This window comes from Lycium barbarum, chromosome 12 (genome assembly GCF_019175385.1).
Source record: "Lycium barbarum isolate Lr01 chromosome 12, ASM1917538v2, whole genome shotgun sequence".
Taxonomy (NCBI): domain Eukaryota; kingdom Viridiplantae; phylum Streptophyta; class Magnoliopsida; order Solanales; family Solanaceae; genus Lycium; species Lycium barbarum.
The window spans coordinates 66,680,536-66,695,449 of NC_083348.1; the positions used below are offsets into that span (position 1 = coordinate 66,680,536).

At 36.5% G+C, this 14,914-nt stretch overlaps 1 protein-coding gene across 1 annotated transcript; it reads right to left on the reverse strand.

Annotated features, from left to right (window-relative positions):
• Positions 1 to 347: 347 nt before the first annotated feature.
• Positions 348 to 2,245, reverse strand: LOC132622299 (pectate lyase-like). Its single transcript, XM_060336884.1, has 3 exons — positions 1,787 to 2,245; positions 1,025 to 1,601; positions 348 to 931 (listed from the first exon to the last, which is right to left on the reverse strand). Exons 1-3 carry the CDS (start codon positions 2,088 to 2,090, stop codon positions 622 to 624), a joined length of 1,191 nt encoding a protein of 396 aa, XP_060192867.1. The 5' UTR covers positions 2,091 to 2,245; the 3' UTR covers positions 348 to 621.
• Positions 2,246 to 14,914: the final 12,669 nt, after the last annotated feature.

A 14,914-nucleotide genomic window follows, 5' to 3' on the forward strand; every position in this document is an offset into this window, starting at 1 on the left:
TGCATTTATCAACTGATATTTGGTATTGAAAGGTTCAGTACTCGAGAGTTATTTTGCCGTGAAGGGGAGAGCCCCCCAGCCTCCGTTATGGTACTTCTAATGTAATACTTGTACCTATTTATGCAGAGGCGGATCTAAGGCCCGGAAAGGATGTTCACTCGAACACCCTCACCAAGAAATTACACTATATATATAAAATATTTTTTAATTTTTTATGTACATACATAGATTTTGATAACTCTGAATACAAGAGAAGAGGTTGGTTAAGTGGTTTAGGGGGTTCAAAATTCACCTTAAAGTTTCAATGAAATCCCAGGCTGTATATATTTACTAGAATGCACGCATAGTTGAAAATTAAAATAAACGAACTTACATTTCAGAACGAAACTGTTATTACAAACTAATCTAACAAGTCAAAATAGTAGATAATCCTCTTGACCACCCCACACCTTTCACCAAAAGAAAGGAACAAAAGAAAACAGAGTTTTGATCTCTGCATGAGAATTAATATAAGATATCTCTTTCTTAATTTTCGTTATGGTAAATGTGATGGCTAGAGGTGTATAATATAGAAGTTTATTTATTCTGAAATAATAAAATGGAACATATATTGTACGTGTACTAACACGCACGTCCTACTGTGCAACCAAGTGATCCTGAGAACTTAGTAAGAATTCCAACTCTATACGATGGCTCTGCTGGCATCAAATTGAGGTTCTTCAATTTGCTTAGTGCATTTTGATCACCAGAAGTTCTAAAGAATGCACCATTTTGCATATCATCATCTACTGATAACCAAGTCCAGTTTTTCCATTCTGATTCAACTGCCTTTTCCCTGTGTGTCACCTCTTTAATTGCAATATCCTGTTGAGCAATAAAACGATTTCCCTGGCTAATGATTGTTGCTTCACTGCTGCCACCAATAGCGTACCTGTTGGAAATATAGATAAATAGTTTCAGTGGATATGACAAGCCTTTTGAATTTCTACTGACAAAATTGTGTTTAAGTAATTTCAAGGATTACCTCATCCAGTGGGTGTAATCGTTGTTGACAAGATGGAAGAACCCAAGCCTGCATCTAGGCATCCTTTGATCCAACCTCTTACCAAAATGGTTGTAAGCTAAAGTAATTTGCATTTTCTTGTCATCGAGGTAGTTATCGTTAGCACCAAACAACATTACTTTATCGTGATCGGTGAAGTGACAGTTGGAGATGGTGATACCGGTTGATCCTTGGACGGCATCAATGAGCCCATCCGCAGCACGTGACATGGAAACGTGGTCGATCCAAATATCATGAGATGCGAAGATACTGATGGCATCGCCTTCATCATTACCCCTTATGCCAATGTGGTCTACTGAGTCCCTGATCATGCCACCTGAAGAGATACCAATGTTGTGAATGTGAAGATTAGTGATGATAATGTTGCTCACACCTTGCATCTTAATTCCAGCTCCTTTTTCGATATGGACATTGAATCCACGGGCATCGATGGTTTTGTAGCTTTGCATGAGTAGTTCCCTGCTCAGCTTAATATGCATGTGTTTTGCGAATGTGATCCACAAGGGCTCCTTTTGGATCACGGCATGCCTGAGGGTACCTGTTTGAAAATTTACCAATAAATGAATGAAATGCTTTGATGGATATAAGTATTTGTTTAATTTTAAAACTTGAATATACATTTACCAAATTTCTTAATATGTCAAATGTTCAAAGTCATTTTCTTGAATTTTGATGTTGTCCAAATACACTTTATATATATTACAAACCAGTATGTAACAGTACCTGGTTTGGGATTCTGGACGTCATCGTCAGAATTATCAGTGACAACGTAAACCCGTCCACCTTTTCCACCCATAGCATTGCGGCCAAAGCCCATGGCACATGAAGCATATTTTTCGCGATAATCAGCCCAACGAGGGTCACATCTCCAGCATTTGTCAATAAGATTAGCTGCTACACATGGTCCTTTGTATTTTTTGGTCAAGTGCCTTCTCGTGCTGTTGTCTGGCACTGCTGCCCCTACAGTGACAAATGTGATGAACAAGAGGACAAGAAGCCCATTCATTTTTGTTATGGAGATTTCCATATTTTTGTTTTGTAATTTTTTTTTTTTTTCGGGGTTTTTGTGGGAAGTTAGAGTTTGGTCTATGGTCTTGGTAAAGTTCGTAGGGCTGATGACTGATCTTCGTAGACCAAACTCAAGATGTTCCCTATAACATTATGGCTTCTTATTTCACGATTTGTTTATGTTAACAAAGGGTTCCTTATATATTGATTCTTATCACTATTTACATCCATAGCTTGAAATAAGGAAACGAAAATTAAGGTGGATCATTTATCAATTAGTGGATTCGTAGAGATCGATGTGTCTTGGCTTAAATTTTTATGGCTCTCTTGTTTTCCTTTTTCTGGCAGTGAGAGTGAGGAAAATACAAATGAAAAAGGAAAGTGTTAGAAAGGAAACAGGAAAAATAGAAAAAAATATACGCCCTATCAAAAATGAGTTTTAGTTATACGGTATTGACTGATTCTACAAGTTATATTATCATCCGCTCAAGCATTTAAATTATTGTGTTTCTACTGCAGTTGGACTGTAGAGGAAGGGTAGGTATTAAGCCAAATATAATAAAATCATGTCCCGAGTTGAAATATCCTTCAGTGTTTTAAGTACTTCAATAATAATAATAATAACCATGATATATGAAGATATATGCATTACACTGACATTATTGATGATTGCAAGCAGTCTGTCTTTACTAAAATCTAAAGTTGGGCTTGCCAACGCCCATTACTCCAATCACGTATGTCTGAAGTTGTCATATTGCTTGACCAGTTCAAACACTAGACATTTATGCCTAAAATTAATTAGCTTGAACTTCCAGATATGTATAGCTAAAGTTTGAAAGCCTTAATGTCCTTTTATTTTCAACTTTGATATCGATCAAATACTCGTACTTTTCGCGACTCCGTTGGAAAAAGCTATCAATTTTAGTAAAGACAGACGAAAAATACAATTAATTGTTTCGGTTTCGCATGGTTCCGATCAAAACTAATTCCTAATTCGTGATTCCTACTGGAATGGGCATCATAATTAGCAATTACAAACGTTAAATTATCTCTAGAGGATCAAAAGTCAACAGAAGAACACTTCCAAGACAAATATATATATATATATATATATATATATATATTCAAGAAGAGAGCAGTAAGTTTTGTATGAAGTTTATCAACCCTAGTTACAAATTAGGTATTTTGAAAAAGTGAATATAACTTAAATATTTCGGTGGCGAAGCTTCCCCGAATGATACTATAAATAAAGATCTCCATCTATTTTGAAGCAGGGCCTTGGAGATAATAAGGATACAGGTGCAGACCATGTAGATCAAGTGATGGATTGTCAATCAGAATTTTACAGACCTGAGGATGTTCAGAAGTCTCAAGCCAGTGTAGAAGAGATGCATATACAAGCAGCTGAGTCATCTATAGGGGCAAAAAGTATTGAAAAGAAGCATATAAGTTCACCAAATCTTGCAGAGAAGCCATCCCATCAGAGTGATAATGATGCAAACCAAGTCATGGTCAGCAGTCCTTGCAATGTACAAGTTTCATTATTGAAGAAGTTTCAGTCCTATTTCAATCAATTGATACCTCTGGGGGGCAAATAGTGTAGAAAAGAAGCATTCTGATCTCTCTCTTCAAAGTTCACCAGGAAACATTCTTGCCGATAAGACAAATCAAATAGTTGTGAATTCTTCAAGTCCTGGCAGTGTTAAAGTTTCAATGTTGAAGAAGGATTCTCCAATGAGGAAGTTGCATGATTTAATTTCTCATGATATCTCAAAGGAGGAGATGATTCATTTGCTAGAAAATTCTAATGCAACAGTCATAGGTGAGGATAAAGAGGAGCTGATACAGGATAGAGAATCTCAAGTGGCTAAAATGGCAGATATCTCTCCAAAATCAATCTCCAAGGGAGGAAAAAAAGGCAGGAAACCAGGAGCAGCTGAAGTTCAATTATCTACAAGGGTATTGCCAAAGAAAGGTACCACTAAATCTAACTGTAAATGATGATGAAAGCTTTTATATGGAATATCAGGTCAGTAAGGACACAACAAGCTTTTCATAGGCTTCAGATGTTGCATGGGCATCATAAATTTAGTATTATAGCATTGGTGGAGCCAGTTCAACAAGCTAGATACATAGACAAATACATGAGGAAATTGGAATGCATCAGGCTAGGGGCAAATTGTTCTAGCAAATTATGGCATTTTGTTGAAGACAATGTGGAAGTGGAAGTTGTTTTTTATTCTTCACATGAAATTTCTTTGAAGCTACTGTTGTATGAGCAGAATAAACCAATGATTATTACATTGGTTTATGCCAAATGTGATGAATTTGAGAGGTTACATCTATGGGACAATATTTATCAGGTAGCACATTCTACTAATCTTCCTTGGTTGGCCGGGGGAGACTTTAATGTAGTGCTTAATGAAGAAGAGAAGATAGGTGGTGTGCCCATTCAACCTCGGGATCATGAAAATTTTGCATTTTGTGTGAATTCTTGTGAACTCTTTGAAACAAGCTTTAGAGGCCGTCATTTTACTTGGTGGAATGGTAAAGCTAGTGCTGATTGTATATTTGAGAGGTTGGACAGGATTTTTGCAAATCTTCGGTTGCAACAGTGGTTTGAAAAAATTGATGTGGAACACCTCTCCAAAACTGGTTCAGATCATGCTCCATTGCTCATTTCTATGGGAGAACAAAGACAAGATGATATTAGACCCTTTAGATTCCTGAAATTCTGGATTGATCATAAGGATTTTTTGGATACTGTCAGGAATAATTGGTCTGGAGCCTTTGCAGGATATTTTGAAATTGAAGCATATTAAGGGAGTTTTGTTAGCATGGAATAGAGAAGCCTTTGAGGATATTTTGAAGTAGCTTATTATCAGATAAGAAGTTGTGAGAGTTAAAGAAGAGTTGTTTGAAGAGGATCATTCACCCTTAAATAGAATGGTGTTTCAACAGGCTCGAGCAGAATTGATGAAGTACTTGCATTATGAAGAAGAGTTTTAATTTGGAGACAAAAGGCTAATGTAACTTGGTTTGCAGAAGAAGATAGAAATACTAAATTCTTCCATAATCTGGTTAATGGAAGGAGGAAGAGATTTCAAATTAAGAGGATCCAAAATTCAGAAGGGGATTGGATAGAGGAGGAAAATTAGTTGGCTAGTAAAGCATAAGCTTTTTTTAGAAAGCAGTTTTCTCAAGAAGAGGATGCTAGATTTTAGTATGCTGAATCATATCCCTTCTATGGTTTCAGAAGAAGATAATGAGGTCCTTTGTGCAGCTCTTTGTATTGAGGAAGTGAAAAAAAAAAACAGTTTTTGAAGTAAATGGGAACAATACATGTGGTCCTGATGGTTTATCTGGTTCTTTCTTCCAAACTTATTGGGAATAGTGGGATCAAATGTGGTTAATATTGTGAAAGTCAATTACTCACACAAATCTGGTTCCTTTACCAAAAAAAAAAACCAGTACTGCAGACTTATGCAGATTTGAGACCTATTAGCTTAAGCAACTTCATTAACAAAGTTATCTCAAGAGTTGTGCATGGGAGATTGGAGTATATTGCCTAGATTAATTTCTCACAATCAATCAGGTTTTGTGAAAGGAAGGAACATAAGTGAAAATGCTCTCCTTACTCAGGAGATTGTTACTGACATAAAGACGAAAGGCAAACCAGCAGATGTGATCATCAAATTGGATATGGCCAAGGCATATGATAGGGTGTCTTGGTTGTATTTGATCAGAGTCCTTAAAAGAATGGGATTCTCAGAAGGATTTATTGATATGGTATGGAGACTCATAGCAAATAACTGGTATTCTGTGATGATGAATGGTAAACCTGTCACGACCCAGCCCCGTGGGCCGCGACTGGTGCCCTACTTGGACACCCAAACAGACATACAAACCAAATCATCATATTATAGCTTGACTCAGATTTCATATTCGTCATTTTAAACAGAGTTAAAAACAAATATTATCTTGCGCGATTGCGCGTACAAAACATCACATCAGAACCAAAAGAAGCGGCGGAATATGCATCGCCGAATATATGCACATATACAAATATACAGGCCATTCTGGCCGTATCCAAATCTGATAGGTTGGTGGAATATACATCGCCAGATACATATACGTATACAGACAGATGGGCTGCCACAAATCATATCAAACTGTCTCAAACACAACCATATATGTACATATATATCAGAAGCCGACTAGGCTATCAAATGGCACAACGGCCCAAAACATATACAAATGCACGCCGACGAGGCTGCCATGGCGAGTGTGATCATACAAACACACCTGAACAGAAGTAGGCACAACCCACATATACGTCTACAGACCTCTAAACAGACCAACCGAGTCATATGGCGGGACAGGGCCCCGCCGTACCCCTGAACAAATACATACATATGTAGCGAACGAAGATATATACCAAAATGTAGGCTCCGGAATAAGAGGAGCACTCCAAATAGCAAAAGAGGGTGTCCTAAACTGGTGGATCACCAAACTGTGCGTCTGTACCTGCGGGCATGAAACGCAGCCCCCCGAAGAAAGGGGTCAGTACGAAATATGTACTGAGTATGCAAAGCAGAAGATGCAGAAAACAAATCTGAGGCATAAACGAAATGGAAGTACAGAACATAAGTGCAAACCCAAAATATCAAAATGTTTACTCTCAAAATATAAGTCATGCATAGGGCACAGAGAATATGGTCGCCCGCCCGTCGATGGCGCCATAACACAACATAACACCAGAAGGTTTCAAATCTCCGTATCCCCGTCACACATCATCACAACATATCATAAGCCATATCACAGCATAACTCCATAAACGGAACCCGGCCCTATGGCGAGGTCTCGGGAACCGTAACACAGCATACTGCCGAATATATCATAGTGCGCACGATCACAAAACCGGCCCGGGAACCGCGAACGATATCATAATAATGGGCACGAGCAGAGTAGTGCGGAAACTAATGCCATTTACATATCAAAACATTTATGAGACTGGACATAATTATATGACAACCCGTTAGGCAAACTAGTCCGGACAACTGATCAATACGGAGTTTGTCTCACAAAAGTACTTCTGAAATCGTATTCATAGTTCAAAATGTAAATCAGAATATCATGGAGTAATCAAAACATTATTCTTTAATAGCTAAAGTCATAAGCAAAAGTCTCTTTATCGAACAAAGTTAAGTCAATTAGGGCAACGAAGGAGACTCGGGGCTAGAGGGCCCACCTCGGTCCAAGTCGAGGCAGCGTACAAATTTTACAGACATTTGACCTTATGGAATCAACCATGAAAGCTTAGGGGTGATTCGATCATGTTTACAAAAGTTATGAATGTTCGAACGTTTCCTTTCAACAAAGCATAAGTTTCTAATTCAATTTCACTGAATAGAATAGTGCTAAAAGTAAACTCGGGTTTCTATCAATAGAATGATCCCCGAGGTTCAAACTCAAACCTAGTACATCTAGGACATGCCAAGAGAAGAAAAGGGATAGCTTCACATACCTCGCTTGCGCCTTACGCTCGTCCAAACTCAATCCCCGTTTCGTCCAAAATCTACAATTGGTCATAGTTGCCAAATATGAGTTTCAAGCTTTTAGAATTTCAAGTCTTAAATTCATATTGTCTACCGAAATTTCGGCAGCATTTCCCTTATAAATTCCACATCCCCGAGAGTCATCTCGGCCCAAAATATCAACAACAACAACACAACAATACCAACAACCACAACCAAACACATTTTAACACAACTAGTCTTCTTTTCTACATAATGTAACCCTTCCATTCCAACTCCACAATTCCAAACTAATATCAACACTTTCCATATTCATTAACTAGTTCAAGATTATTCAAACATATTTCAATAACATTCCAATCAATACCCAAGGATATAAACAATTCCGCCAATTCCATATTCTATCCGAAACTTCAACGAATGCAACAACACCACCAACTCGCCTGGTTTTCTTTCAAATTCATGAACAACAACCATAATTCACATCTAGAATCTTACTTCCACAATTACATAAAAATCATATAAAAATCACATAATTTCCCATAATAATATACAACCATTTTCAATACCAACTTAGCTCGTTAAACCTTTATTTACGTCATAAATGCCATGACGGCACAACTAACATATCAAACAAAGTTAATTCATTTCCATTTCAACTTCCATATACCACACGGCCAACATCTTTTTTTTTTCCCCTCCCAATTTTTAGGAGGATTTATAGTGTTTCCACACTTCCCCTCCAGTGTGACTCGAACCCAGGACCTACCGGTCGTGGGTGGAGGTGCTTAACCACTGAGCCATCCCTCACTTGTCCACGGCCAACATCTATATTTCCAACTTCAACCAAATTCATTCAACTTTTATTTCCAATATAAATTTCACCATAACCACAACTAGAATACAACATAAAATTCAACTCATCATATTCATACAACATCACACACACACGGCTACATGCCTACACACACACCCACTTTGCAAACTTCCATATTTCCATAATTTCTACTCATTTCCACATACTACAACACAAACAAACCTTCATAACATAAGAAAAAAGAATTGATTCTTACCTTTTCTCTTCAACTTCTTCTCTTGACCAAAGAAACACTCTTTTGCTTCCAAATTGGTATCACATAGAAGAGGACCTTGAGCTTAGTATTAATTCAACAAGGGATGAATTTTGGACTAAAGATTTGAGCTCAAAATTCTTTTCTCTTTTTTTTTTTTTTTTTGAAGGGGGCCGAAACCCCTCTTCTTGCTCTTGCTCTTTTTTTTTTTTTTTTTTCTTGAACTTTCTAATGGGGAATGACTAATGGTCCCTTATATTTATTTGTCACATGATCATCATGTGACATGGGCTTGGGCCAAGGCTTGTTGGCCACCCCTATAAAAATTGGGCCTCATTTTCTCTTTTATTTTGAACCCAATAATTCATGGATCTTTTTTTTGTAATTCCCGAAACTAATTTCCAAAATTCCAAATTTTGCCCTTGGCCTTCCTCCGTATTTCCGCAACAATATTTCTCATAAATATCACACACATATGTTAAATAAAACAAAAACATAGCCTTATTTCCTACAAGGCAAGATTATTCCAACTTTTCCAAATGCGCAAAAACGCGGGATATAACAAAACCCCATGGTTTCTTTCACTCTACAAGATGTGTTAAGCAGGGAGATCCATTATCTCCTACCTTATTTGTATTATCAGCAGAAGTATTATATAGAGCATTGAATGGTTTGTTTGATGATGGAATGTACAAGAACTTTGGCATGCATGCCTAAATGGAGTGCTAATCTTAATCATTTGGCATATACAGATGATATCATTATCTTTGCATTTGCAGATAGACATTCCTTGGAGTTGATCATGGATGTGCTGTCGAATTATGAGAAAATTTCAGGCCAGTTGATGAATAGGGACAAGAGTTGTTTATATGTGCATCAGAACAGTGCAGCAATACTATCTCAGGAGATAGCTCAAATCACTGGTTTTTGAAGAGGTAGTTTCCCATTCAAATACCTTGGCTGCCCAATAATTCATTCAAGGAAGAAGAAGGTTTATTACAATGATCTTATAAAGAAGGTGAAGGATAAACTGTAGAACTGGAAAGGGAAGCTGATGTCTTTTGGGGGTAAAGCAGTTCTCATCAACAGTGTCCTTCAAAGCAATGCCAATGTATTTATTGTCTGCAATGGCTCTTACAAATCATACCATACAGGAGTTGCAGAAATTGTTTGCTAGATTTTATTAGAGCTACAAGGAAGAAAGAAGAAACAAACATTGGTCTTCCTGGTTAAATATGTGTTATCCTAAACAAGAAGGAGGCATGGGATTTAGATCTCTTTTTGATGTATCCAAAGCTTTATTTGCTAAGCTTTGGTAGAGATTTAGAACTAGTTGTACTTTATGGTCAACATTCATATGGAATAAGTACTGCAAGAAGCAAATTCCAACTATGGTGTAATGGAAAGGAGCATCAAAATTATGGAAGCTAATATTAGAGGCTAGAGATGCAACTGAATAAGAAATTTGGTGGGAACTAAAAAATGATTCCTCTAATTTCTGGTTTGATAATTGGACCAAGCTTGTTCCTTTGACACATATTGTTCCTATTGATTTCCAGATTGGTGAAAAAATAGAAGAAGTGAAAGATGCTATGATAAATGGTTAATGGAACTATCAGATTCTACAAAACACAATTCCTGAAGATATAGAAGAACACATCAGAAGTGAGCTTACTATGAAGAAAGGAGAAGAGCAAAGAGATAAAGCATGATGGATGTTAACTAGTACATGAAAGTTCACAGTGAGCAGTGCTTGGGAGTTATTAAGGAAAATAAAACAACAAAGTTGGTTTTACAAGTTGTTATCGACAAAAGGATTGCCATACAAGATTTTCTTTTTCTTATGGAGAGTGTGGCATTTGAAGTTACCAGTAGATGATGTTTTGGCCAGTATTGGTATAAACATAGTTTCTATATGCAGGTGTTGCACTTTTCCTCAGCAAGAAAGTATGACTCATCTATTCTTAACATGAGAGCTTATTACAGATATATGGCATATTTTTACTTCTGTAGCAGGTGTTCAAGGTCCATTTGTGCATATTAATCAAGCAGTTTCTAAATGGGGGACAACAGAATATAATGCTAAGCTTAGAACATTATATTAGGTTGCTCCTGATATCATAAAATGGCAATTATGGAAAGGGAAAAACACAAAAGTGCATGGAGAGGTAATGTCAAGAAGTAGGGTGTTATATGAGATAAATTTGAATCTATGTCAATTGGAAAATGTTAAATATCCTTGGATGACATTTCCAAATACATAGCCTCAACTGGTGCAGTTTCTGGAAGAGTACAGACCTTAGATTATGTGCAAAATTATGAAATAGAGTTGTCCACCTGTTGGATGGTTCAAATGTAATACTAATGGAGCTTATAAAGGCAGTACTGGGCAGAGTTCATCAGCTTTTTGTATCAGAAATGTAGCAGAGAATTTGGTGCATGCATGGGCAAGTATGATTACTGACTCATCATGCATTGTTACTGGAGCAAAAACAGTCTTAGAAGGAATTGCATATTGTGTTAGGAACCAGTTGCTTCCTCTCATTATTGAAACTAATTTTGTATTGATGCAAAGAGTGCTTGATGAGGAATGGGAGGTACCATGGAAGATTTGTATGGAGGTGAACATGATCCAGACATGGAGAAAGAAAGAAAGCATACAAGTAGTCTTAGAAGGAAACAAGCTAGCAGATTTCTTAACTAAAGGGTTTTTCATTTTGCAGATACAGTTCAATATTCATCATTTCAGGAATTGCCAGTTGAAGCAAGGAAGATTTTGAATGCAGATAAGATGCAGTTACCAAATCTGAGATTCAAAATTCTACAAGAAAGAGAACAAGATTGATATTACAAAGTAGTGTTATACAGTAGGATCTACATCAGACTAGAAAACTGAAGAGAAATCAGTCAGGAAATTCAACAATATGGTGCAGTATTGGAGGCGGCATCATTTCCATAACTTGGTTGCTAAAGAAATTCTATTCAATTTGTGGTATCAACTTATAGTTCAATCTATTAGAATAAATTCATTAGCATCATTGTATATAGTGTGATGGTTGCATGGATCATTCCCACTTGTTGAAGTACATAAGTCATAGAGATTGTTTCTGAAACTGGAAAGAATATAACAGCATGTTTCAAGTTAGAAGGATTATTTTGATGGTTCTTATTCCATAGCACCTGGTGAGAGCTTGTGAGGTGACTTGTGATGGCATCAACTGAACACTTGAAGTTCAGCTGAAGTTTTATCTGTTCCAAGTTTCATTTATCAGTCTCTAGTTCATTTTAGAGGCACTTTTGGCCATTTTTGTTCTAGGCTAGATTTATTTCTTCTTGTTTTTGCTTTTCTATACAGTTGGACCTATTTTATTTTCCAATAAATGACAATCAGCTTAGAGCTGATTGTTTTAATTAAAAAGAAAAAAGAAAAAAGCAGGGCCTTGGAACAACGGTAAAGTTCTCTACGTGTGACCTATAAGCTGACGGGTTCGAGCCGTAAAAACATCGACTAATGTTTGCATTAGGTTAGGTTGTCTACATCACACCCGACCGTGAGGTGAGGCTCTTCCTCAAACCATGCTAATGCAGGATGCTTTATGCACCGAGCTGCCCTTAAAGACTTCCATCCACTGGATTCGCCTATTTTATGGTCTTCTTAAAGATGATATAAATAAAAACACATATAAGCTATAACCATGGTAATATTTGATATTAGAAAAAATATGATTTGGCCCCCTAATTTTTAACTAGTTTCATTTAGTCATCGTGATAACTAAATCAACATATTTAACAATATTCAACTAATAAAAGTTGTTTAGATTTTCATCAGTAATTTAATAGAATTACTTGTTAAACCATGAGCCTCCTCTTCCCAAATTGTTTTGATACCTTTCTTAATTTAAGAGAAAAATCCATTAAATTTGGTAAAAGTTACTCCATTAATTAATAGAAGACTTAAAAGTGCACATTTCATGATCTCTAACGGTCGTATGGTACAAGGGTGAGATATTCTAGGGGCCATATGGGATAGCTAATTCCACAATTTAGTATAAAAATTATTCCAAAATTAGCTAATACTTCAAATCAAATATGGGATTAAATTAATCCCAAAATCTATCCCGAAATTATTATCCTTATCTCATGTATCAAACAACCACTAAAGATTAAAGCGCGTATTTAATTGAATATAGCATATATAAGACTTAAAGTTATACTTCACTAATAAACATATCAAAAAGTGCAATATCCACAAAAAAAAAAAAAAAAAACTATGTCTTTGTCAGATCTATTTTTCGTAGTGTTTGAATAGTACATGGCATCATATATGTTATGCATTGGTCAAATTTAATTTGTCTGACAAAATCATCACTGTCTAGCCAGGTCCAACTCTTATATTTAGCTATCTCAGAATGTGTCCACGATCGAATGTCGTCATTTATATGATCTGAGCCATCGTGGTACTACGCTTAATTTCAATAATTACTTTTCACAATTTAGCTGGTAATGTCGTAGCATCTATGCATTATATATGTTTAATTTATTCGGCTTTAAGATAATTATACAATGTTATTAACTATGGGTTTCTGAAGACTGAACTCCAATAAACTCATACTAACAATTCATTTTTATTCTCTCCGATTCCATTAACATGTCAATGTCTTTCGGAATTCGACATTGAATTATTTGTTTTGGAGCCCCTATGTGCAACAATTTGTAGAAAGGCTTAGGTGTACAAGTTGAGTTGTGCATGGTTGTACTTCGTTAGTTACTAGCAATAATGAGTTGTACATGATCAGTTGGCAATTAGTTGTAAATGTCTTAGCTAAGTTAGTTGTCAAGTGTGTGTGTGTGTATATATATACTTGCATGTACAGATACAAGTAAGGATCATATGAATGAAAACTCTTTCATCATTTTTCCATCCTAGCTCTAGTAACCGCCTCACATATATTCATCTTCCCCATCGATCCTATTGCTCAATATGGTATCAGAGAGCAGCTTTAATGGCGGTCCAAGATCACGTTCGATGCGATGTGAAGATTGCGAGGACGAAGGTACAAAGCTCATTTTGCATCTGTTTTTGTGATCGATTTTTGCTTGGACAGCAAGTTTTTTACTTCAATTTTACAGTTTTATAAGTAGAATCGAGTGTTGGTTTGTGATTTCTCTTCTCAATATCGATAAAACAATCGCATGCAATGGAAGATTTGGATCAATTTGAAGTTGTTATTATTGATATACCTATTGATACACACCCTAGGCATCATTTATATCTTCATCCAGTCGATACACCTGGTAGTATTTTGATTACGCAACAATTAACTAGAATTGAGACTTATATGGTTTGGAGTAAGTTCATGATTAATGCGTTATTAGCGAAGAATAAGATAGGTTTCATAACTGGAAAGTGTCAAAAATCTCAATCCAAAGGAGATTTGGAGTACGAGTGGGAGCGATGCAATGCCTTTATTATGTCTTGGATAATGAACACTATGTCAAGAGAATTGGAAGTGGTATGGTGCATTCGAAAAATGCAGCTGCTGTATGGAAAGACCTAAGGGAGAGGTTTGCTAAAAGAGACCTCACTAGGATATATCAAGTTCACCATGAGATTTGCACAGTAAAACAAGGGAATCTATCCATATCTGAGTTTTTCTCTAGATTGAAGATAGCATGGGAGAATTACTCAGCCCTGTTACCAATACCACAATGTTGTGATAAGTCTAAGGTTTACAATGAACACATGGAACAACAAAGGCTAATGCAGTTCCTCATGGGGTTGAATGAGACATATAGCAATGCTCGTATCCAGATCTTAATGACAGTTCCTGCACCTACTTTGAATCAGGCATATAGTATGCTACTACAAGATAAGAGTCAAAGGGTGCAGTCAAGCTTGATGTCACAACATGTTACTAAGAACATTGAGCAGATGCAGCTGAATGATACCACTGCATTAGCTACAAGATAGTATAACAAGTTCAAGAAAAACAACAATGGTTTGTACTGTAACTTTTGTCATAGGTCAGGACATGTACAAGAGAAATGCTATAAGTTGGTAGGATATCCACCAGGGCATAAACTCTATAAGCCTAAACCAGATGACAGAAATGACAAGCCAAGGTTCTATGCAAACAAGGCACCATCTGCACATCATGCTTACTATGGTGGGCATTTTGACAAAGCATGTTATCAGCCTATGCAACCTTATCATCGTATGCAGCATTATCATGGTC

Excerpts from the sequence above, each read along its gene's own strand:
- LOC132622299 (XM_060336884.1), bottom strand. The coding sequence starts at position 2,090 with ATGGAAATCTCCATAACAAAAATGAATGGGCTTCTTGTCCTCTTGTTC. Across the intron at positions 1,602-1,786 it reads CGTCCAGAATCCCAAACCAG|GTACCCTCAGGCATGCCGTG; the intron begins GTACTGTTACAT and ends ATTTTCAAACAG. Across the intron at positions 932-1,024 it reads GATTACACCCACTGGATGAG|GTACGCTATTGGTGGCAGCA; the intron begins GTAATCCTTGAA and ends TATTTCCAACAG.